The sequence below is a fragment of the Cervus elaphus genome, chromosome 6, assembly GCF_910594005.1.
Source record: "Cervus elaphus chromosome 6, mCerEla1.1, whole genome shotgun sequence".
Lineage (NCBI taxonomy): Eukaryota > Metazoa > Chordata > Mammalia > Artiodactyla > Cervidae > Cervus > Cervus elaphus.
Genome location: NC_057820.1, coordinates 6,263,505 through 6,289,599, shown reverse-complemented (window position 1 = coordinate 6,289,599; position 26,095 = coordinate 6,263,505). Strand labels below are relative to the sequence as shown.

The 26,095-nt window shown below is 45.4% G+C and overlaps 1 protein-coding gene and 1 non-coding gene across 11 annotated transcripts in view; both read right to left on the bottom strand.

The window, feature by feature from the left end:
- PROM1 (prominin 1) overlaps positions 1-26,095 on the bottom strand; it is a 113,811-nt gene that overhangs the window by 24,649 nt on the left and 63,067 nt on the right. For 9 of the 10 annotated variants that reach the window (XM_043906137.1, XM_043906140.1, XM_043906141.1 and 6 more), the window contains 8 exons: positions 23,965-24,085; positions 23,031-23,094; positions 22,086-22,175; positions 14,900-15,117; positions 12,389-12,463; positions 9,934-9,997; positions 6,427-6,586; positions 3,279-3,431 (listed from right to left, as the gene is read on the bottom strand). In XM_043906137.1, the coding sequence (XP_043762072.1) occupies positions 3,279-3,431; positions 6,427-6,586; positions 9,934-9,997; positions 12,389-12,463; positions 14,900-15,117; positions 22,086-22,175; positions 23,031-23,094; positions 23,965-24,085 (945 nt within the window). Of the gene's footprint in view, positions 1-3,278; positions 3,432-6,426; positions 6,587-9,933; positions 9,998-12,388; positions 12,464-14,899; positions 15,118-22,085; positions 22,176-23,030; positions 23,095-23,964; positions 24,144-26,095 lie in introns of those variants that run through there. The other variant, XM_043906144.1, reaches the window with a different exon arrangement.
- Positions 6,156-6,262, bottom strand: LOC122696721. The gene has a single exon (XR_006341848.1). It is a non-coding gene; the product is annotated as a U6 spliceosomal RNA (small nuclear RNA).

Genomic DNA, 26,095 nt, shown 5'->3' with positions numbered 1-26,095 from the left:
ACACGGGAGGATATGGTGAAGCTCATGCGCTGGCGATGAGGGAAGGGAATAGAAAGGATGCACCAGGGCCCGTCAGCAGCAAGGACAGAGCAGGGGAGAAGATGGACTTTTACAAGGTCCTGTTTTCCGGGAGATGTGGCGGAGGAGATGCTGTGCAGATGCAGTCTGGGGTTTGGAGCACAGAGGCCTGGGGTACAGACCTACTTTAGGGAGTCAGTGGCTTAGAAATGATGACTGATCCTTGGGGCGGCGGGGGAAGGCACAGGCAAGCCTAGGACTGACTGGGCCTGGGGGCACCTCACCATTTGAGCAAGAAGTGGTGGAAAGACAGTCAGCAACGGGGACCAAGGTGGAGGCTCAGGAGGGTGGGAAGGAAACCAGGAGGGTGTGAGGTCACTGGGAGTTAAGGAGTGTTTGCAGAAGGAGGGACAGCTGTTCTGTCGCTGCTGTGACATTCGAGGAGGACTCAGAGAAGTCCACTGGGCTGGAGACGCAGAGGTCACTGCTGATCTGACAGTGACAGGCGAGGAATCACGGTGGCTCGGGCTGGGCAGGAGGTGGGACACCAGGAAACGGGCAGCAGACGCAGGTCTTTATTTCAAGACGTCTGTGCAGAGAGGGGCGTTAGAGGGAAGGATGGGGTGTCTGCAGGGGTATTGTTCTCATTTCTAAAGAGGGGAGAGCCCCGTGTTGTGGCCAATAGACGTTCACCACTGTACCCCACTCAGCCCCTACAATGCTCCCCAGAGCCTCCGAAGACACAGGATCACAGAGAAGCCAGGACTCCTCCTTTCAGATCTTTTCACTCGGATCCTCCTGGGAGGCAAGGACTCTTGCTTGGTTGTTAGAGACACCATGCTCTCTACTGGACAGCATCAACCACTTTCAAAGAGCAGGTGGTGTTTTGGTTTGAAGTTGAACTAAACATACTCTTTCTCATTTCTACAAGCAAGTCAGTGATTAGAAGGAAGAAACAGCATTCTAGCTTGATGAGTCCATCCAGTTGTTGACCAGATGTCTCAAAAGATGCAGCATTCTGCCAAGCATAGCAAAGTATGCCATGCTGAGGGGTGGGCTTCGATGGGACAAAAAAAAAATTGCAGAAGCCCTCAGGGTGCAGGCCACCCAGAATGCATCTGACAGCAATTGATAGCTACCAGCCTTTCCCCTACTGCTGAGATGGGTCCTATGGCTCCCAAGTCATAGGTTTACATGTGACTCTAACATTTAGAGATTCCTTAACCTGAGACGTGAGTATTACATCCAAACTGAAGTGGCTCTCAGCCTCCCATCAGTTTGCTCATGACTCTATTTTATTTTAATTTTTTGAAGCTAGATATCACATTTTTTTGCTTTCATTCCCACCAAAAAGTAGAATAGACTTTTATGAAAGCTGGACCTTTTCAGAGCAATTTATTTCCTTCCTTCAATAATTAAAAAAATGTATCAACAACATGTAAATCCACCATGAAAATACTGATAAAATAGCCAAGTGATAGGACTATTAAATTTTGAACATTAAATTAATCTTCTGTCTATAGCTATGGACATTTAAACAAAAGGCCGGGCAAATACATTCTTCCTTGCCAGCTTAATTCCTGAAATTTAGGCATGTGAGCAAGAAGGCTTTTCCATGGGTGGAACTCTGTCCAGCTTTGTCCAATTCTCGCAGACTCCCATGTCATTAGCTTTAAGGTTATTTTTAAAACTTCACTTAAAAAAAAAAAACAACTCACAAATGAACCTAATGGAAAGACTCACAGATGTAGAGAAAGACTGGAGCTTGCTCGGGGAGGGGGTAGGGCAGGGAGAGTGATGGGCTGGGAGTTTGGGGTCAGCGGATACAAATTATGCCATTTAGGATGGATAAACAACAAGGTCCTACTGTATACACAGGGAACTATTATTTAATATCTTGGTGATGGTTTATAGGAATAAATAAAAAGGAATGTACACATGTGAGTCACTTCACTGTGCAGCAGAAATTAACACACATGGTAAATCAACTATGCTTCAGTAAAACAAAAACTCATGTGCCTGTATTCATGTGAATAAAGGCTTGTATTACAGTGAAGCTTGAAGCTTTATGGAAATGGCCTCAACTTTAGAGTCACAGCTCATCAGTAGCCAGATTATTATAGTGACCCAAAGTTTAAAAAAGCAAATTAATGCATGTCACTATAGACACAAGTAAAGAAATGGCTGTGGTTTTGGTTCCCTATGACCCAAAATACTTCTTCTAAATCTTAACCCTCCCCTGGATCTTCATCACCACCACCCCCAACTCATTCCCAGGAGTTTTGGAAAAGAGAATATCACACAGCTTCCTCTCTGGGGAAGCACTCCAAGCTTTTACCCCTGGTCACTGGTTTACATTTCTGGCTCCACCTCCACTTCCATCCAGCACATACCCCCTCTGCTTTGTTATAACCTAGTAAACGGTTTTCTTTACAAAAATAGGAACTTGGATACGAATCTAACTGAAACAGGGATAACTGCTCCAGTCTGCGTCACATTGAACACTTGCTGGTACCTCGTATCTGATCCCATCACTAATACAGGCTACCTGTCTAACTCCCAAGGGTGCTGGCTCCACAATCCCTGTTCTAAATCGAGTCTCTAGAGCTTCAGAGTGAACAGTGTCTGATATCAGGTCAATCTTCAGAAAGTATCGAATAGTATGGGTTGGTAGATAGATTGACAGACAGACAGACAGATAGATGCTGTTGTTTTTTAGTTGCTAAGGCGTGTCTGAGTCTTTTCGACCCTGTGGACTGTAGCCTGACAGGCTCCTCTGCTCATGGAACGTCCCGGGTAAGAATACTGGAGTGGGTTGCCATTTTCTTCTCCAGCGGATCTCCCCAACCCAGGGATCAAACCTGCGTCTCCTGCTTTGGCAGGCAGATTCTTTACCATTGAGCCACCAGGGAAGCTCAGAGAGATAGACAGATAAGGGGGAAAATAATGAGAATTAAGAAAGCAAACTTGGAAATAACTTCCTGATAGCTGCTTTAAGGAGGAGCCTACTATACTCACATAGATATACTTATAAACATGCATTTTAAGCTTGTCTCTCAAAGTGTCACTGACCTAGAGTTTCCTTGATTTTTATGCTTAATGGAATTTCCCAAACCAATGAAAGCATAATCACATCAGGTCTCCCCGGTCGGTCACAGGAACCCAGAGTGTTTGGCCCGGAGGCCACCGGGTCCCTGTCATACCATGGTCCCCACCCTGTGTTTCCACCCTTCACAGACCAAGGAAGGGCCGGGACTCACACCATGAGGAGGACGCCCCCGGTGTTCGAGACGCAGCCTCGGTTGGTTGGGGTGGCATTCTGGTCATAGCCCAACGTGCCACACAGCAAGCCCAGGAGGTAAAAAATCAAGATGAGGGTCAGCAAGCAGCAGATGGTCAAGCAAACGAGCCACCTGGTGGAGCAAACACAGAGCAGGCACACGTGAGTGGTGACGTCATCACAACACAGGCGTGCTGGACCCGGGCTGGAGGGGTCCACGTTACCCTTGGCAATCAAACATCAGAGTCCTGCTAATTCCTCAGAGGGAGAGCGTGCTGTGAAAAGACCCCTTTCCAGCCCGAGTCCTCCAACCCAACCAAATCAACATTTATCCTGGTTTCAAAGAGCTCTCAAAGGTCATGGGATTATCGCTTCTTTTCCTTCACTTTAATTCATGGGGCCCAGAAGCAGGGTTGACTCAGCCTCTCCGAGGCAACTGACAACCACGCCCCTTAAGGCTTTTCAGTTCTCTGAAGGTTCCGGATGCTACAAGTGTGGATAATCAGGGTGTTAGAGAAAAGGGTAAGTGATGGTTGGAACGCTGCGTATTCAGATAGTTATTGAGGGTGGACCCAGGACAAGCCAAGCTTAACACTGATTTACTTCCCCCACCAAACACAACCATGCCCCTTAAGGCTTTTCAGTTCTCTCAAGGTTCCCGAGGCTGCAAGTGCTTATTACAAGGAGGATGAGATTCAGACAAATCGTGATAGACAACAGATAAGAAGTTGGGACTGGTTCCCCTGGTCTTTTATCTAAAATGTTTTGTGATTTGAGGAATACGAGGGACGGGGGTGGGGAGTAACCTGTGTTCCTTGCTGAGGCAGGTACCTTCTACTTGACGAGTGCACTGACTCTTTTAGAAATTTTCACATCAAGTGAGAACAGTGCATGCTCAGTCGTATCCAACTCTTTGTGACCCCATGGACTGTAGCCTGCCAGACTCCTCTGCCCATGGGATTCTCCAGGCAAAGATACTGGAGAGGGGTGCCATTTCCTACTCTATGGGATCTTCCTGACCCAGGTATCCAACCCGAGTTTCCTGCATCTCCTACAATGGCAAGCCGATTCTTTACCACTAGCATCACCTGGGAAGCCCTTAGAATTTTAGGCCCATGCCAAATCAAATGCCTGCAGAATGGGGGTCTCAGTGTTATGGGAGGTCTTGTGAGACACTTGAGGATAAGGGATCCTCAGTTAGGTATTGCTGGCATTCCTTGAACGTACAGCAACCCAGGAGCGTTCAAGGGTAGAAATACTTCCCAATCTTTAAAACGCTAAAAAACAGAGTATGTACTCTGTGACCAAAGCTGTCACTGCAGTTTTTCATTCAATTAAGAATAAACTCAATCATTATTAATAATGGGCTTCCTAGGTGGCACTAGCAGTAAAGAACCCGCATGTCAATGCAGGAGACCTAAGAGAAGAGGGTTCAATCCCTGGGTTGGGAAGATCCCCTGGAGGAGGGCATGGTACCCCACTCCAGTGTTCCTGCCTGAAGAATCCCAAGGACAGCCACCTGCACCTACTCTGTGACATTTTGTCCAGATCCTGAGGATACCAATTTAAATAAGCCATGGAACCTGGCCTTAGGGATCTTTTACTGTTAATACATGCCTCATCTGCTTCATTAAAATTTCTTTTTAAAATAAGCTTATCGTCTCAGGGTGTGGGAGGAGGAAGGAAAGGGAGCTGGTATGTAGACAGATCATTGCACCAATCCTCCCATCTGTACCACTCTGACTTCTAATGAGATTGCAGGTCCATTGGGAAAGGGTCTGTCTTATGTTTGTTCAAGAAGGTATTGGTGTCTCAGATGGTAAAGCGTCTGCCTACAATGCGGGAGACCCAGGTTCAATCCCTGGGTTGGGAAGATCCCCTGGAGAAGGAAATGGCAACCCACTCCAGTATTCATGCCTGGAAAATCCCATGGATAGAGGAGCCTGGTGGGCTGTAGCACATGGGGTCGCAAAGAGTCGGACATGACTGAGTGACTTCACTTTCTTTTGTTTGTTCTGACGCCTGCTGGGGTGGCCAAGCCGCATGGTGGGAAAAGGCTGGGTGAGACACAGCGGTGAGTGAGGGCACAGTCAGGTGGGGGTTGAAAGCCTACCTTTGCCATGCTGTCCTCAGTCTCGAGTAAGTCACTTCACGTCCCTGAGTCTCAACAAAACAGGGTTATAAACGCAACACAACCTGAGGGGTTTCTGTGAGATGCCACATGGACGGCTCGTGGTGGGCACACCTCGACTCTTCCCTGAAGGCTAGCAAGTACTGTTACTGTCTCACTATTTATCCTGTGCTCCTGCATAATAAATAACACAAGTAGGGATGGTGGTCTCTGCAATCTCCTGGGTTTGGACGGCTGGAAGAGTTCAGTAGTGGTCGTGAGGCTGAGCCTTTCAGAGAAGAGATCCCGTCTTCCTTCTCATGTGATCCTGGAGATCCCGTGAGTCTCTCCTGTCCTGTCCTCCCCTGAGCTCTCGTCTAAGATATATGCCCACCAGCATCTCCCAGGACCACAGCCTATCCTTAGTGTTTTTCTAAAGGACAAACAGCGGGGATCCACAGCAGCTTCAGACAATCCACTGGTTTCAAGGATGCTCTTTTCCGTAAGAACCAACCGCTATGGATTTATTTTATATATGCATAAAGAGAAAAATATTATCTGAATGCTCATTCTAATTTCTTTTAAATTGTAAAATCTTGTTACATACTTTAGATAATTATAACCAAGACTCTGGAAGCCATAAAAATTGCAAATAATTGACTATTTGGCTCAAGAGCTTCCAGTCTTCAATTTATATATATATATATATATACACACACACACATACACACACATACATATATACACACACGTATGTAATGCTTCATGAATTTTCATGTCATCCTTTCACAGTGGCCATGCTAGTTTTCTTAGCAGAGTTTCAATTTTAGTATACGTGCTGCTGAAGTGAACACTTCAAGTTTTTAAATGAACTTAAACTAGGGTGAACACACATCCCCTTATGGCCTCTTTGTACAATTTGCTGTCTTAAGATTACCCCGGTTACATCGTCAGATTTTCACCCCCTTCCCCAGCAAGTTCCACGCTCCTAGTGGCACAGCTCAGAGAGGGCACTGACCTGTATGAATTGCATTTTTCCACAGTGGGTAAATAGTGGAGGATATAATCTTCAGAGTTATTAATGTAACGGACGAAATTCGACAGTGTCTTCTGAATAGGAATCTTTGTGCTTACATTTTTTACATCAGATTGAATGGAATTCAAGGTCTTTTTAAACTCTGAAAACAAAGATGCCTCAGTTATGCATTTTCATAGAGAAGACAAGGCACTTAGTTTTGGAACTCAAGCTTGAACCACTTTTAGTTCTTCCCATGTTATGCAGATGTTTAAAATATGAGAAGATTCTACAACAAGCATGAATGCAGCCAAGTCTACTGAAAAGCAATTGTTTAACAAAAGAGCAAGCTATGAGAACTGACTTAAATGACATGGTGTGAAATCAAGCCAGAGTTTTCTTCTACTTATTTCACTAAAAAAAGAAAAGTAAAATGGACCAAGTGACTAAACTGTACTGTGTGCCTACAATAGACAAGGCATTTTTATAAATGTTAACTCATTTCTCATTCCCACTTCACTAACAGGGATGCTGGACTCATAGGGGTTAAATCACTTGACCATATGTCTGTTTTTCAGAAAGTACTAGAAATGGGATTAAAAACTCAGATTCACCTACCTGTAAAGCTTCTGTTAAGTGATTTTGCAAAAAAAAAAAAAAAAGCTATTTAATAATATAAGAATCCCTCCATCTACAAAACAGCACTGAGGAACACAGTAATTCTCCAGGAACAATTTTTTGAACACGTGACCTCAGGTGACATTTTTGTTAAAATTGTTCAGTCAAACTGAATCTTGCTGAAGTCTACCTGTGTCTCCTACATGCAAAAAGCAGTACTATTTCCATCGGTCAGTTTCTATTAGCATGTATCCTCATCTCTCAGGGAGGTGATGTTGCAGCTTTCTGGAATGTGTGTGATCATCAGGGCAGGTCCTGGGATCACAGTCAGCAGGTGGGGACCATCACCACTCACTAAGACCTGAAGGGGGCCTCATCCACAGTGATTCTTGACGCGGGGACATCCCAGAAACATACTCATTGGTCAAGGTCTGCTGATTCTAAAGGGCAGATACACGTGGGCAGATACACGTCTCTGCGGCAGCGGAACCAAGACTGGCAGGTCTCAGGATGCGATCCAGGGCTCCCGGTGAACTTCCGGGAGCTGGGAGCACCGTCCGAAAGGAAATGACGTCACACTGGTGGGGGGTTTTTGTTTTTGTTTTTTTTTGGAAATTGTGCGGTTCACCTCCGTGTGAATCCTCAGGAACTCCGAAGAGTCACAGTGGGTGGACATCTCCTCCACATGACTCATGCCCAGAGACCCAGGACCGTCCACCTGGAGACTCTGTAGGTCTCTTTTTTAAATTAATTAATGTGTTTATTTTTGGTCATCTTGGGTCTTCGTTGCTTTGCACAGGCTTCCTCCAGTTGAACGGGGGCTACTCTTCACTGAAGTCTGCGGGCTTCTCGTCACGGTGGCGTCTCTTGTTGCAGAGCAATGGCACACAGGCTTCAGTAGCTGCAGCACTGAGGCTCAGTAATTGTGGCTCGCGAGCCCCAGAGCACTCTGGTTTTGGGGCTCTTGCAGGACCAGGACTCGAACCCACGTCCCCGATACTGGCAGGCTGATTGTTATCCACTATGCCGCCAGGGAAGTCCTCCAGGGCTCTTTATTCACCCTGAAATTTCTGGGGGTTGGTACACGTGTCATATAGATACCCTCTCCCCTAAGCGCAGTTTCCTCGTCTCCGAATCGGGGCCCTTCCGCTTCTCTGGCTGTGTTCCTCCCCACATTCCGCAGCCTTGGTGACTGTACGCAGCTGCCGCCCTCTCGGCAAATACCTTCTTCCGGCTTCAGTTCAGAGGTTGCTTCCTGAAGCCTTCCGCTATTCTCTCCGGCCGCTGGATCCCTTGCACTCACCTCACCAGGTTCCCAGAGGGTGATAAAAGCCAGCTGAAGGGTTCATGCCCAGCTGTAGGGTACACGGGGGTCATGTCTCCCTCACCTCCCATCCCCAGAACCCAGCAGCAGCAGGCACATAGCAGGCGCTAAGGGTGATTTGTTTGGGAAGGACATGAAAACCCTTACTTGTCTTCAGCCTGGGGGGCAGGGTCGGGGGCGGGGTGGGGGGACGCTCGCTCAGACTCAAGAAAACTCTGGCTCGTGTTCAGGTGATGGCCGTGTGTATACCCGGCCTCGCGCATGCAAAGTGCACGCCTTGCTTGGCCAGACTTACAAGGGAGGGCGGCACATGTTGGCAGAGGAAGTCCAGGAAGAACAAACAAAGAGAGTAAACACAGAGATTAGTAAGCAAGTGGCTCTCAGATGTACAGCGTAGGTTATCCCTCAGAGGCTGGCACAGGAAAGCCAGAACTGTCTTGAATAGGTCAGTATTTTAAAGCAGAATCTTAAACAGACGGGAAACCACAGAACATCCAAAGCACTATGTAGTAGGAGAAAATTCTTTTTACTCAAAGTCTTAATGGGTTGAAGGAACAGTATTGGGGTGGGGGGCGGAAATCAAATACCTCCAACACAACATTTTAAAACCAGCAACAGGTTTTTCCTGGTGGCTCAGCTGGGAAAGAACCTGCCTGCAATGAGGGAGACCTGGGTTCAATCCCTGGGTTGGGAAGATCCCCTGGAGTAACGGAAAGGCTACCCACTCCAATGTTCTGGCCTGGAGAATTCCCTGGATAGTGTAGTCCACGGGGTTGCAAAGAGTCGGACACAACGGAGCGACTTTCACTTCACCATCAACAGATAAAAAGAAGCACTAAGAAGATGATTTAAAGAAAAGAGAGGAGATAGCCTTACACAGCTTCAGAGATGTGTCCCCTTAGCAAACAGCCCAGGGGACTCCACACTCTTGCACAAAGAATTGTTTATACTGTGTTCTTTCTCTGTACCTTCACCCTGGGTACGACCACCTGAATTCACTGTGACTTGGTCGCTTGAGATCAGTGGGATTCTCTTGACATCACTTCTGCCTCTCCAAAAGCCTAAGCACCTTAAGACCCTACAGCAGCATGACATCAGCCTCCCTAGAGAAGCATGACGTCAGCCTCAGAAGCAGACCGATGTTTTCCTAAAGAGACAAAATAAGTTCCTAGACAGAGTGTTCCTTTAAAAAATCAATTTTAAGCTCTTTTAGGAGATAAATTTACAGTGAAAACAACCCAAGTGTGACCTTCCAGATCGTAAGCTATGCCTGTTGTTGGTTCTTATCGCACCTGCCAGGTTATCATCACAGTCTGACCCTCAGCCCTGCAGCTTCCAGCCACAGGAGGATGTTAATCTGTGTTTAATAGGAGTATTATTTTTTAATTGATATCATTTGGTGAAGGTAACATTATTGAAATATTCATTATTTAGTTTTGTAGTTTGGGATTTTAGTGAGGAATTTTTTAAAGAGGGAAAAAGAACAATTCTTAATAATGCAGTTCTTTGTGCTAACCAGCCAACTCTTAACAAGGAGACACACAGTTACTTCTAACGGGCAGTCTCACCTGATATGAAGTCCCTGGTTTGATTTTTCACTTCCCCAGGTATGTCAGAAAGAGAGTCATTGGCCTAAAGAAGGTTCAAATAAAATCATTATACAGAGTAAGTAGAAGAGCATTTCATAGTATTCATGTTCAGCTTAGAATGGAACAGAGAAGCAAAACTCAAATGTAACCTTCATCTTAAGGCTGAAATTATCATGACATGGTCATTAAAAGTCTAAAAATAAATATTCCCCTTTAGAGAGGACTTGCTTTAAATTGTATCCATGGAAGATCACATTAAAAGTTTTTAATTTTCAGTTCATGTTAAACGTTTCCATGTATTTAACCCAGTGTTTCTCAGTTAGGAACAACTTTGTTCCCTAGGAGATATCTGGCAATGTCTGGAGATGTTCTGGTTATCACAACTGATAATGTCCTTGCCATTGGCGGGCATCAGCCAGGGATGCTAATAAATACTTGACAGTGTGTAGGACCAGTCAAAGTGCCCCGAGGTTAAGAAACTGATCTATACAATGTTCCACGTGTAGCTATTAAGTGAAACTCTAAAAACAGAATCTTATTTTCCAAAGCAATTGCATGATAACATTGGAGATCTAGTCTCAGGGAGAATAGTAAGGTCCTAAAACACAACTTAGAAAGAATACAAACTATAGTGAGGCTCAAATGAAACTTAAAGCAGCCATGCCAAGCTCTGTCACTCTTGGGCTAAATCCATGAAAGGACAATGTCATTATTTCCAAGCAACTTACCTAAAGAGCCAGATTTCTGTATAGAAGGGGTTTAATTTGTGTTTCTTAACTGTCTGCTGGTGTATTTAGACATCTGTTAGGGAACACTGTAGTGATTACAACCTCTTATGAACTGAATGTCTGTCTCCCTGGAATGTATATGTTGAAATCTTGACCCCCAAAGTGATGGAACTTGGAGATGGGGTCTTTGGGACGTGATTATCTCATGAGGGTGGAGCCTCCATGAACGGGATTAGTGCCCTGTTAAACGGGCATTAGTGCCCAGAGAGCTCCCTCTACTTGGTGAGGATACAATGTGAAAATGCCTGTCTGCAACCTGGAAGAGGTCTCCCTCATCTGAACCCAACCGGGCTGGTAACCTGATCTTTGACTTTCAGCCACAAGAACTGGTCAGAAACACATTTCCACTGTTTATAAACCACCTGGTCTATGATGTTCTCTTATAGAAGTCCAGGCTTCTCAGGTGGCTCAGTAGTAAAGAACCCACCTGCCAATGCAGGAAACATAAGAGACATGGGTTCCATTCCTGGGTCAGGAAGATCCCCAGGAGAAGGAAATGGCAACTCCAGTATTCCTGTCTGGGACATCCCTAGGACAGAGGAGCCTGGCATGCTGCAGTCCATGGGGTGGGAAAAAGTCAGACATGACTTAGTGACTCAACAACAACGATCTAAGTTACAAACTTTATAAGATTTATGGTGACAAGTTCCCACTTTAGCTTAGCAACATTGATGTCATAAAAAGGAAGTTCATGACTTGTGTTTCCTCAAAAGCAGCTAAGCCACCCAGCACACTGGTACTTGTAGTGGCTTTGGTACGCCTGACCCCTCTACATTTATCTGTGTTTGGACTTGGGGAGGTCAACCATCACAAGAGGTTTAACGTCTAGAAAAGGATTTACAGATCTTCTGATTCCGTTCCTTCATTTAACAAACAAGATGACGTCAGAGTTCAGAGACCGAGAGTTTCTAACGACTTGTCTAAGGGGACACTTTCTTCGTTAGCACACATGGCTGAGTGTCTGATAGACAGCTGATGACTTCTTTTATGTCCACGCTTAAAAGATGGAGTTGAGAATAAAGCTACAGCTGATGACTTCTTTTATGTCCACGCTTAAAAGATGGAGTTGAGAATAAAGCTATTCTCTCCCTCTTCAGCTCTTGGGGAAATTCCAGTATTCTGGACCAAGGTGGTTGCTGTCTTTTTTTAGGGTTTAAAGTCTTGTGGGACAACAAAGGCAGGAAAGCAATAGTCACTGTGATGAGGAACTTAACAAAGAATATTTGTGATGCTCTGAGAGTGTATTAAAAAGGGTTCTGATCTGGTGAAGATGCCCAAGAAAGGCCTCATTAAGAAGGTGAAATACAAAACTTCAGGTAGCTACTGGTAGCCCAAGAAAAAAAGAGAAAGTGCCAGGCAGAGCACACAGCCTGCACATGAGCAGAAGTGGGGAGAGGCACCGCGTGGCTGACTCCCCGGCAGAGCGGGAGAGCGCCTCGTGTGAGAACCAGCCCAGGGTCCGCCCTGACACCCAGGCGGTCCTGGAGGATGATATCCATCACCCTTCTTGGCAGCTCGGCTCCAGAATGTCTCTGCTTTTTCGCTGTTACCTAGTTCCTTGTGCACTACTCTACTCTTGAAAATAATCTAGAATAAGCTACTGTGTTTGGTTTTGTGTTTTTTTTTTTTTTCTCCAAAGACCATACCTTTTGGACCAGGCTGGACAAATCTGTTTGAAGCAGTCCATCAAGCTGAGCAATGTGTCCATCCAAAGATGGGAGCTGAAATTTTATAAAACAAAGTATAAGGCCAGGTGGTTACCCCGCACCCCCAATTCTTTGTCATAATCAAGGGATCTTCTTAAATCCAACTCCTGAGACATCTACATTATAAAGGGTGTGATCTACGTTTCCTCTGAACAGAAGCACATCGTTGGAAGAAAACCATTGGCTCAGAATGGACTCCACAAGTGTTGATTTTACATGTTTGGAGGTCTCCCATAGCAGTCAGCTAAAAGTGAGGGCAAGAAATTTAACACAGATTGAATACGTGTGACCTCACATGTGATTGAATACAGGGACTGAATATTGTTGAATACAGTTGTAGACAGCTTCTTAAAAAATAGCCTTATAAAGAGAATCCCTGGTGGGTCTGTGGTGAAGAATCTACCTGCCAATGCAGGAGATGTGAGCTTGATCCTGGGTCAGGAAGACACCCTGTAGAAGGAAATGGCAACCCACTCCAGTATTCTTGCCTGGGAAATCCCATGGAGAGGAGCCTGGCAGGCTACAGTCAATGGGGTTGCAAGAGGTGGATATGACTTAGCAGTGAAACCACAACAGTCTTCAAAAATGTCTGTGTCACCAAAAAAAGACTGAGAAACTGTTCCAGGTTAAAGGAACTAAAGACAAATGACAACTAAAGACAATGTGTACTCCAGACCAGACCTTGAACTGGGAAAAGAGAAATCAATTTTAAAGCGCATTTTTTTTTTTTAGAAAAATCAGCAAATTTTGAATATAAACACTGGATTAGATGGTGGTATTGGATCAGTATTATGTTACCTTAATTTTGGTAGTCATAATCATTAGTAAAATTAGGAAACACATCAAAATATTTAAGGGTAAAAAAGCATTATGTCTACATCTTTCCTATACATGACTGAGAAAAGAACAGAATGCGAAGTATTGTACCCATATAGATGACAATGTAAACAGATGATAGATACATAGATAAATGGATAAAATGGTAAGATTAAACAAATGGAACAAAGTGTTGACAACTGTTGAGTCTAGGTAAAAAAATGTAGACAGGGAAACTTGTACCATTGTTGCAAATTCTCTGCATGCTTTTTAAAGCACATCACAATTAAAAGTTTCTCCCAAAAGGACTCAATGTCAAAGAATTTAGATGCAAGTATACGTCCTACGTATTGCTGTTTGATGACAACAGAAGTTACTGCAGGAGATCCGACACAGATGTTGAGTGTGAAGTGTCTGAATAAAACTGATTCACGAAATGTGAGAGTGAGAAAAACCTAACTACATGAAAACACTGTTTTACGTAAGTGTGACATGTACACATCACTGGGCTTCCCCAGGGCTCAGTGCTACAGGTCCACCTGTCAACGCAGGAGATGCGTGTTCGATCCCTGGGACAAGACGATCCCCTGGAGGAGGAAATGGCAACCCACTCCAGTGTTCTTGTCTGGAGAATCCCATGGACAGAGGAGCCTGGTGGGCCACAGTCCATGGGGTCACAAAGAGTCAGGCAAGACTTAATGACTGAGCACACACACAGGTACATATCACTATCATGAAACATTAAAAATATAAGTACTCGTGATTATTTTATCTACATCCCAGAACTCCATATTTTCAAGTGGTTCCAAACCCTTTCTTTTTCTAATCTTCTTCTTGGAATTGTGAGATATTACCTTACATTTTGGTATCTGTGGTTAACACACTAGGCCTCTCATTTAAAAGCAAATTTTAATTTTTAAAGGTCTGCAAAAAAGGCATTCAGCTTCCTTTTTCATTTTTAAAGCTGAATTCATCACAAATACATTAGTCCCAATACAGAGAGGGAAGGGGGGAGAGGCAATAGCAGGACTGGGAATGAAGAGGTACAAAGTACTGTGGATAAAATGAGTTAAAGGATTCACTGTACCACACAGGGGATATGCCAATATTTTAAAAAACATACACTGAAATTGTCAAAATAAAATAAACAGAGACAGAAGAATGGTGGGGGAGCCGAACTCATTGTGAGGGTGGCGGTGCGTGCTGTCGTTTCTGGCTCTTGGTGACCCTACAGACTGCAGCCCACCAGGCTCCTCTGTCCACGGGACTCTCCAGGCAGGAACACTGCAGTGGGTTGCCGTGCCCTCCTCCAGGGGGTCTCCCCCACCCCGGGATCGAACCTGCGGCTCTTGGGTCCCCCACATCGGCAGGTGGATTCTTGACCACTGGCGCCACCTTGGCAGCTCGTTCATCCTGATAAGTTTCAAGCAACAAATGGCGGAGAACTCTCAGGGAGCATTTCCCATCCTCCATTCTCTCCAGCTGCAGCCATTCCGACGTGCTGGCCACCTAACCAGGAAGGCCGACCGAGACCCCCCCGACCCCCGGCCACCGGGCCCCTGGCGGCTGAGCCAGGCTGAACCCTCCCGGCCGTCCCACTGACACCGCCCTGGAGCAGGACTGCCCTCTCGTCACCTGATCAAAATTGGCGCTGCCATCCAGGACGTTCAGAGACTGCCTGATGCTGGCGCACGTGGTCGCCGTTACAGGAAAGGTGCACTGGGGATCCGTGAGTGTTTGCTCCATGCTCGTTTTCATGTCTCTCAGGCTGGTGCGAAGATGTGCAGACGACTGCTTCATGTCCGTTAAGACAGTGTTCACTCGGGCAAGGGTAGCTCTATTAGTTTTCATGTCTGTTAGGAATACAGCCTGCTTCAGGATAGAGGACCCGCTGGGCTGACCAGTGGGGGAAAAAAGTCCCTTCCCATCTACAAAAGGACCTTAAAGGAGCTTGAGATCAACTTGCAAAAATGACACTGCAAGGCACCCAGGAGAGCCCGCTGTGATGGGCAGACTGACAGGGGAATCCACGGCTACTGTGGCCCCGTCTGCCTCTGCCAGCGACTCCAGCCAGCTCAGTTCCCCCAGCTGAGGGCTCTTTCAGACACACAGGGGCGAATATCAACCTAGGGATGGGACTGGGACTCATGGGCGCAGCATTAAGTGGCTGGCGTTGGAGCAGCAGCCACAAGAAAAGGTGTCCCCACCCTAGCCTTGCCCAGCCTTGAGGAGTTTAGCCCAGACATCGCCAATCCCGGGTAGTCTTAATCCACAGAAAACCTGATGACACCCAGACAGATCTTAGCGATGGATATTCAAAGAGCTGGAAGTAGACACAGCAAGAGATCACAGATTTGGTCCCTTAAAAGCCGAATCTAAAAAGACACGATACAAATGAACTGGCTGACAAAACAGAAACAGACTCACAGACGTAGAGAATGAATCTATGGCTGCAGAGCGGGGGGACGGAGGAGAAGGAAGTGGCAACCCACTCCAGCATTCTTGCCTAGAGAATCCTGTGGACAGAGGAGCCTGGTGGGCTGCTGTCCATGGGGTCGCGCAGAGTCGGACACGACTGAGGCGACTTAGCAGCAGCAGCAGCAGCAGCAGGGGGGAAGGGTGGAGGAAAGGGACACTCAGGTACATGTAGGTGGGATGGACAGGTACACACTGCGATGTTTAAAACGGATGACTAACAAGGACCTACTGCGTAGCACAGGGAACTCTGCTCAAAGTTACGTGGCAGCGTGGATGGGAGTGGGGTTTGGAGGAGAGCCGATACATGTGTATGTATGGTGGAGTCCCTCTGTGGTGCACCTGAAACTATCACACATTGTTAATGGGCTATATCCCAAGATAAAGTAAAAAGTTTAATTTAAAAATAAATAAATAAATAAAAGGAAAATGTTAAAAAAAAAGAGAGAGAGAAAAGATTCCAGATTTAGATTCAGACAGTCTACGTACAGATTTCAACACAGATCCTCTCTGTGTAACCTGAAGCAGATACCTGAATATTCTTCAGCAACATCCTCATCTGAAAAATGTTAAGACCACCACAAGGTTTATCACAAAATGTGGGGATCAGAATGATCACATTGAAATCCCTCAAGGGCAGCAAGTCCGCCTCTTTTATTTTAGAAGCCTCCAGAGCCTAGGCCACATTCTTATCCTCGGCAATCCCTATAGATTGTTTGCTCTCTGATTTCTCTGGTGCTCGGGAATCGATATGCATGACTAGGCAGGTAGCAAAATATAACTCTTTTCTCCAGCGACTTAAAGTCACAGCATAAGAGATGTGAAATTTAGAGGACACTGCTTTTTGTCTTCTGGGCTCGCAAAACAGATGGTGGAGTATCAGGTCACGACAGGGTGTTACTAGGAAAAGTGTGATGTGAAAGTTGCTCAGTCGTGTCCGACTGTTTGCGAGCCCATGGACTATACAGTCCACAGAATTCTCCAGGCCAGAATACTGGAGTGGGTAGCCTTTCCCTTCAGGGGATCTTCCCAAACCAGGGATTGAACCCAGGTCTCCCGCATTGCAGGCAGACTCTTTACCAGCTGAGCCACAAGGGAAGCCCAGGAAAAGTGTGAATGCCCTTAAAAGCTGGTTCCCCCAATTGTCTCTGGCAACCACATAAAACTTGGTTCTAAAACCACACACACAAACACACACACTTTAATGCTTTTGTGTTGCGGTCTCATCCCAGTTCTTCTAGCTACCTTCCAGGACTGGATCAAAATTTAAGACAAAAGACTGTCTGAAGCAGACCCCAAGATTTTCTATTCCGATAAGGTGAGATCCCCATTTGGGATGAAGAGGCGGACAATTCAATCCTGAAAGCCTCCCCAGGTCTTAGAGTAAGTCACCAGACCTAGGCTGGGGTGCCACCTTGGATGACATGGGCAATGCCATCTCCAAAGTGTAAACCTGTTGAAGCAACATCTAGAATCAGAGACTCTCCTCGTAACCAAGAGATGACTCAACCAACCTCCTAATTTGCAGATGAGCAAACAAGGTCCCGAGAGGTGAAAGAGTTTGCTGGAGATGCTATAACAAGGTAGTAAAAGAACTACTATCCTAACAGTAATTTGAGATAATAATAATAGAGACTTCATCAAAGAGTCACTCTGAGCCTCAGACTCTCGTCTTTTCCACCTGCCTCCCAGGTTTAGCAGCAAAGCATGGAGCTGGTACCCAGCTCACATTAGAGGCTCAGTAAGTATCTGCCATGGGGGAGCAAGAACACGGTTGCAACTAGAAACACACAAGGGAGTGCAAAAGAACGTCCCCAAACGTGACTCCCACCACACCACACACCTCACATTTTAATGCTCTGTGGTTTTCCTCCCACAGCCCTTTCCACTTTGACTTCAGGATGAGTCATTTTAAGGCAAGAAAGGAACAAAAACGACGACAAAGAATGACGGATGATAAAATGAGTTGAAGGTCCGGAAAACCTGAGTCCGTTTAGGGACCATGTGTAGACGTCCTGGCTTATGGGTGGCTATACTGTCATGTCCCAAGAATGACTTAGAAATAAGTCAAAGGCTTCAAAGCATTTCATAAAACATCTACTGGGTTATAACTCTGGGAGTCATTCCAAGCCTACCGAGATCACACATATTATGTATCGGAAGTCAGGGGAAAGATATTTTAGATTCTCAATTTTAACTAATTAACATTTTACCAGCTCATAGCACACTTCCTTTATAGGTTCTGGCCTGCAGCTCAAACATGATTTGCAGAAATCCATTTGCAGGTTTCTGCTTTCTCCAAAGGCCAACAGGTACATGAGGCTGCAAAGAATTTTTAGCAAAAAACTTGGTGAAGCAGTTTCCTAAGTACTGGCAACACCAGAGGCTAACATTTAACCATACAGGCTGGTTTTAAGAAATATATAAAATTACAATAATACAGGAAGCGCTGAAAAGAAAAATAATGTCTGTTTTAATTGATTTCAATCCAGCTAGGATTGTAAGGCAAATGTTAAACACTGGGCAAACCAAGAGGCTGACTCACTGGAAAAGACCCTGAGGCTGGGAAAGATGGAGGGTGGGAGGAGAAGGGGGCAACGGAGGATGAGATAGTTAGCACCACCGACTCAACGGACATGAGTCTGAGCAAGTTTTGGGAGCTGGTGATGGACAGGGAAGCCTGGGGTGCTGCAGTCCATGGAGTCGCAGAGTCAGACACGACTGAGCGAGTGAAAAACAATGACGAGGCAAAAAGTAAAGTATGTGTCAACCACACTGCATCATTCGCACACTTTTGCACAGTGCTTATGTTCACATAACTCTGGAGCTGGAGGAGACCTTGGCAGACCAACACTCCAGTGAACAGGCTCAAGAGGGATCTGGGGCACAGAGGTGCCTGGCATCACCTTGTGGTCACACCAGCTTTTTTTTTTTCCAATATCTATCTATTTATGTGGCTGTGCCGGGTCTTAGGTGCAGCACACAGCATTCTTAGCTGCAGTCTGTAGGATCCAGATCCTGATCAAGGATCAGTGAACCCACTGGGAAGTGCCACATTTGATGTTATAATGAGCAGGCCCAGAGGATCCGCTGGATGCTACAGGCAGTGGACAGGGAAGGTTGTTACATGTCTACTGGACACAAGGGAAGAAGTCGCAAGGTGAAGCAGCAAGGAGCCACTGGGCCCCCATCCTTCCTCCTAGTTCTGTTCCTGCCAGCTAAGTAACATATTCTGCTAAGATGTAGGACTGGGCGGGGGAGGGGGTGCTGGGTGGCAGCTACAGAGGGAAACTTCTCTGGGGAAAAGTCTGGGCTTCATTTTCCTTCCTGTGGCCGAGATGCTCAAACAGCAAGCGACCAAGACATCACGGAAAACTTGTTATTCAATTCTATGACAACCCTGGGCTCCTTGTCTCAGATATAACCTGGTTACCTGGACAAACTGAGCTGAAATCGGCGGTTCGTAAACTGTGGTCTGTGCATAGAATTCAAAGGGATTTGTGAGCTTGGAAGAAAAAAAAAAACCATACCAGACCAAACTCCCATCCTATTTCCACTAGTCCCCAGTTACACTTTCAGCCTCTAATTTCTCTCATGAATATAGACGGTGAATCTCCATCAGTGCCTTGACTGTCCCTGAAGAAGGCAGAAATATTTTCATTTCATATTCAGTATTGTAATATCAAGTCTACTCATCACTACTTTAAAGGATGGTATTTATGAGACCCTCTGCTACATACTATTAGTTAATGAGCTTAGTCAACAAACACAGGTTACTCCACTGCAAACCCACTTTTTTAACACTCTGATACCCCAGCCTGACACTCTACTTATGGAGGGTGTCACTTGATTGTTGTTGTTCAGTCGCTCCGTTGTGTCTCTTCGTGACCCCATGGACTGCAGCACGCCAGTCTTCCCTGTCCCGCACTATCTCTCAGAGTTTGCTCAAACTCACGTCCATCGAGTCAGTGATGCGATCCAACCATCTCAACCTCTGCCACCCCCTTCTCCTGCCCTCAATCTTTCCCAGCATCAAGGTCTTTTCCATTTTATAACTAATGCCATTTAACTTTCAATAAAAGATGATAACACGCGGTTTTGGGGCCACGTCTTGGCCATGATCACAAAGAGCTCATTCATAAGTGTGATTGCTGGAGGAAAGAGAGGTTACGCTCAGTTGTAAGAACATGTACTAATTAACAGGAATGAGAGGTTACACTCCTTGGACAGTGAGCTCTTTATCTAAAACACTCTGATCTCATTTTTGAGCATTTTTTTCTTTCACTCATCATTTTTTGGCTCCATAGCAGGCCCTCTTACAGTTGTTAAAGATTACCATATTTCCTTGATTCACCGGCTCCTTTTACTTTCTTTTTTACACTTTAATTTTCATGAAATGAGGATGTATGTTTAATCAATAGTGCATTTAATGTGATACTTTCCTCTTTTCCCCCCAAAAAGATATGTATTAATCCAGTGGTCTATACAATATCTGCTGCCTTAAAATAAAGGAGTATTATAGTCTGATAAGGAAGCACAAATAGCACAGAATATATTGACTAGGAAATCAGAAGCTTTTAGTTCTCCTTGCTTATGTGTTGAAGCCTGGAGAGGAAACTAATGGTTGTCCACTGTATTAGTTATCTATTGCTGCAGGCAATATTATTCCAAAAGCCAGCAGTTCAAAGCTACAGAGATTTATTATCTCGCACAGTATGTGAGAGTCAAAAACCTGGGATTGGCTTAGCTGAATGGCTGGGCTCAGGATCTCCTGGGTCTTACAGTCAAGCCGGCAGCTGGGACTGCATCCATCTGAGGACTGACCGGGGCTGGTCCATCAGCTCCCTCAGTCAATGACCTGGTTGGCGGGCGGCCTCAGTTCCTTACTGTCTGGGGAAGGAAGGGGTCGTCCTCAATCCATCTCCTTCCCTCACAATTATGGTTCATGGATAGAACCAAGATTAAGCATTAAATGAAGATCTATTTCCACTAGTTTAAGCAGATTCATTGTGAAATGCAGGACAACCCGTATACCCCAACAATACCTCAGGAAGGACAAAAGCAAGAAACCTTTTTTTGTTGTTGTTTTCTTTTTTCCTCCTCCATTCACCTTCCTTTATTCAGATACCACTGAGCCTCTGCTGTGATTGGTGATGATTTAATCATAGGGGTAAGATTCATTCTAACTGATCTAAAGATCAGTTCAGTTCAGTCACTCTGTCATGTCTGACTCTTTGTGACCCCATGGACTGCAGAATGCCAGGCTTCCCTGTCCATCACCAACTCCCGGAGTTTACTCAAACACATGTCCATAGAGTCGGTGATGCCATCCAACCATATCATCCTCTGTCATCCCCTTCTCCTCCTGCCCTCAATCTTTCCCAGCACCATGGTCTTTTCAAATGAGTCAGTTCTTCGCATAAGGTGGCCAAAGTATTGGAGTTTCAGCTTCAGTATCAGACCTTCCAGTGAATATTGAGGACTTATTTCCTTTAGGATGGACTGGTTGGTTCTTCTTTCAGTCCAAGGGACTCTCAAGAGGCTTCTCCAACACCACAGTTCAAAAGCATCACTTCTTCAGTGCTTAGCTTTCTTTAGATATTCTAAAGGTAGGCCTTGCTGTTTTAAACTTCAATCCTTAAAAGGGTTAAATACACAGACTAGGAACCCAGTTGTCTCTGGACAGAGGTAATATAGGGCTTCCCTGGTGGCTCAGATGGTAAAGAATCCGCCTGCAAGGTAGGAGACCTGGGTTCAATCCCTGGGTTGGGAAGATCCCCTGGAGAAGGGAATGGCAACCCACTCGTTTCTAACCTGGAGAATTCCATGAACAGAGCAGACTGGTGGGCTATAGTCCATAGGGTCACAAAGAGCCAGACACAACTGAGTGACTAAGACACACACAGAGTTTATAGATAGATAGATAGATAGATAGACAGACATTAGACGAAGAACCAAGTGACTAACACACACAGAGTTATGTATGTGTGTTATGTACGTATGTATGCACACATATATATGTATGCATATATATATTAGATGAAGAAGGTTCTGTGGCATTTCGTGCAGATGAATCACATGCAGCACAGGGTCTGGAGGAGAACAACACCTTCAGGGACTCACATCAGAATGAACACTGGGATTCACGGCTGGAATGGAAAGTAGGGTGCTGGCAGAGGAGACTGGAAAGATAGTGGGGCCAGGTGTGGAGGGAAGGGAGGGAGGAAGGGAGGAAGGGAGGAAGGGAGGGAGGGAGGGAGGGAGGGAGGGAGGTTGGGAAGCTGAGTTGTCCCAGTGGAGGCGGGACAGGTGGACGCCGTCTGGGTCCCGGGGCCGCACCGCTTACCTTCTGCCAAGGCCTTGATGTCCTTCAGCACAGGGAGCACTTTGGGTTTGAGACGCTCATAAATGCTGCCTCCCAGCAACAAGTTAATATCTAAATCCCAAAAAGCATAAGGAAGGTTGAGGATGGACTCTTTCTCTCTTTGCCTCTGACCTCTAGGTCCCAGGGCAGGGTCCCGTGGCCTGGTTTAGTCTCTTCCACCACAAAAATCCCACTTTGTACCCCACAGCCCACTTGGGCAGAGACTGTCACGTGGCAATTTCTCTGCACACGTCAACGCGCCCCTCGGAAGACTTAGCAAAGACTTGGTGTTTCTTCGCCCCGGGTCCCTGTGTGCCTTCTCAACTTAATCCCTGGCTGCCCGCATCCCACCCCCATCTCCAGCTGGACCAGGGTCACTGAATCCCGGCTTGAGCGACACTTGGAGCCGGATCCCTTCTTTGACGTTGGCTGCCTTGTAGGACTCATAGCCACATCCCTGGCCTCTACCAATGAATGGGACCCGATCAGGACATCGAAACTGCCTCCAGGCGTTACTGGATGTCTTGAGGGCAAAAGAGCCCCTGGCTGCTAACAGCTGAGCGCTCGGGGAACAGCACTGCCCGCCCCTCTGTTCCAGAAGCCACAGCTCCTCGGGGTCCTGCTCTGGCTTTAGCAGCAGACTTGACAGAGACCCACTTCTCCTCTCACGAGGGGAGTGAAGCAGAAGTGCCGTGGCTGCAGGAAGCAACAGCGTTTTCACAATAAACACGCGGTTTTAGTGTCTGAGTCACCAACGATGCACTGTCAGTAACACCAGGGAATTACAGTTCTGTTTCTCCCATGTGTTGACATAGAAATTGCAGAAACGGCATACTTCGTTTCTTGGTCTGTTTTATGGGAGATGACCACAGCATCTTCGAGCCAAGACAAACAACCAAATTTGAGGCAACGTTCAATGTTACTCACTATCCAGATCGTCAAATGCTTTCTCCTTAGTGCGGGTATACTGCTCCAGTATATAGTCAATTTGCTTTAAAAAGAAAAAAAAAAGGTTACATGAAACTTCCTCTTGAGGTCCCAAGCCACAATAAAAAGAGATTTAACATCTGAAAATTAGGCAGGACTCCCAGGTGGCTCAGTGGTAAAGAATCCACCTGCCAAGGCAAGAGATGAGGGTTCGATCCCTGAGATGGGAAGATCCCCTGGAGAAGGAAATAACAACCCACTCCAGTATCCTTGCCTGGGAAATCCCATGGACAGAGAAGCCTGGCAGGCTACAGTCCATGAGTTCACAAAGAGTCGGACACAACTGAGCAATGAGAACACACACACAAACAAATATTAGCAAATCAGTGTTTATAAAACAGGTTTCATTACCAGAGCAATTTCAAGCAAACAATGTGGAGTCAATTATATTGCCAAGAAGAAAGGACAGTGACACCAGAGATATTGTTTTTTAAAGAAATCATGAGATCTTTAAAATGGTTAAGAACTTCTATAATAAGTATTATGTTATACCTTAATAAAGACAAAAAATAAAGTGAAATGAAATAAGAGCATGCATGCTAAGTCGCTTCAGTCATGTCTGACTCTGTGCAACCCCATAGACGGCAGCCCACTAGGCTCTTCTGTCCACAGGATTCTCCAGGCAAGAATACTGGAGTGGGTTGCCATTTCCTTCTCCAGAAATAAGAGCACTAATTCTGAAATGAGACTTTGTACTCTTGGGGAAAAAAAAAAAAAAAAAAAAGATCACTTACTAGCCCTTTATTCCTTTATCTGCAAAATTAAAAGACAACGCCTGGATTTCAGCAGGTTCAAATGTGATTCCAAACATACAAGCAACTCCAAAAGGCCTCAGACACAACGCGTCGGGGGAAATACTGGTTGTGGTCCTTACCCCTGGCACCGCATTCAGGAGAGTTCTCAGGTCGTTGAAGTTACTGTCTGACAATTTCCGAGTCTCTTCCACGTGAGTCCTCATGTACTGATTTGCCGCAAAACCATAGATGATACCGATGCTGCAGGAAAGGGGATGGAGAAGGGGACACATTCACTGTGCGAGCCGTGGCCGGGGGACCAGACACAGAACAGCCCGCAGCCGGGAGGAGGGAGATGGTCTTTCTGAAGAGCCCCGCCCCGTCACAAGCCCCGCCCCTCCCGAGCCCCGCCCCGTCGCAAGCCCCGCCCCTCCACTGCCGCAGCCTCCCTGCCTCCAACCCGTAACCCACCCACCACCACGTGTGGACCCCAGAACAGGACTCGGTCCTCTCAGAGAAGACACATCCAACTCAAGACACATTGTTCTGAATATGAGTCAGTTCCAGTGAGGTGAATGAACCTACAGCCTGTTACACAGGGTGGAGTAAATCAAAAAGAGAAAAACAAATATCATATATTAACATATATATGGAATCTAGAAGAATGATACTGATGAACCTATTTGCAGGGCAGAAATAGAGACTCAGACACAGAGAACAGACTTATGGACACAGCGGGGGAAGGGGAGGGTGGGACGAATTGAGAGAGCAGTGTGGAAACACATACATTACATTATGGAAAACACACAGCTAATGGGAAGTTGCTGTATGATGCAAGGAGCTCAGCCTGGTTCTCCGAGACAATTGAGAGGCAGGATGGGGTGGGAGGTAGGAGGAAAGTTCAAGAGGGAGGGGACATGTGTATCTTATGGCTGATTCATGTTGATTATGGCAGAAACCAACACAATATTGTAAAGCAACTGTCCTCTGAGTAAAAGTAAATACATTTTAAAAGATACATCATTCTGTTAAGGATGACTCTCATAAATGGAACAATGTTGAGAGAACAGAAGTTACACAGGTTATAAGGCAGGGTGTGGAATACAGTCCCACTTCTTTGCAGATGCGAATGTATGTATGCAGACTCTGTGAAGCACATGTGCATGCACATGCACAAACATACACACACATATACACACATGTACCACATACATACCACTGCTTCCCTCAAGAAGACTATCAGGAAAAATACTAAAATCATAAGATTGCTTTGGGCTTTCCCATGCTTTTGACTAATCTAGTTTGTTAGCTACTACATTGTCCAGGTTGAAAATAAACATGAATTACTTTAGCATTAAAATGTTATATGAGAAGCTGCACATAACAGGGTACATCTTATGTCATTCCATTTTATGCGGAGTACAAAATCAAACAAAATGATGAAGCTAAAAGTCAGTAGTTATATTTGGGGGAGGGGTGGATAATGACGTAATCAAGTGTGTTGACTTCATGGGAACTCATACATGTGTGCTTATGATATGAACACTTTTCTCCATGTAAGATGTACTTCAATAGAGTTTCAAAAACACTGCATGAGGGACTTCCCTGGTGGTTCAATGGTTAAGAGTCCATCTTGCAGTGTAGGGGACACGAGTTCGATTCCTGGTCAGGGAACTAAGATCCCACACGCCACACAGCAGCTAAACCCGTCTGCCTCAACTACTGAGCCTGACCATCACAACTGGTGGCAAACAACAAATAAATAATAAGTAAATAAATATTTTTACACACACACTACATGAAAGACATCTGGCATGAAAGCTGCTTTACATGAAAATAAAACCCGTATTTTTTGAGCCACCCGAAAGGTCTACATTTTATTTTATACATACTTATATATGTCTTAAATTTTATATATATGCCTCCCTTTTATGCATTTATCATTCTAAGGTCTCTTGATGTTGACTAACAATCTCTTGACAAATTAATTTGACCAACTGGTTTGTTTTTGTGTCAAAGCTTTTAAACATTAAAACGTTACATTTAAAACTGCAAATCCCCAAGGCCCTGTTGGATTTAACCACTAGGTGGCAGCAAGAAGTTACATAAACATAATACAGACTACAGAAGTTAACAAAATTAGTTTGTAATGAAGTGTTAGTTTGTAAACATAGAATAGAAGGTGTGACTATGTTTCTAAAAGAAAGTTTTGCAAATAATATGCAAACTTTGGGCAAAAATATGATTCAGAATATGAACACTTCTTCTTCA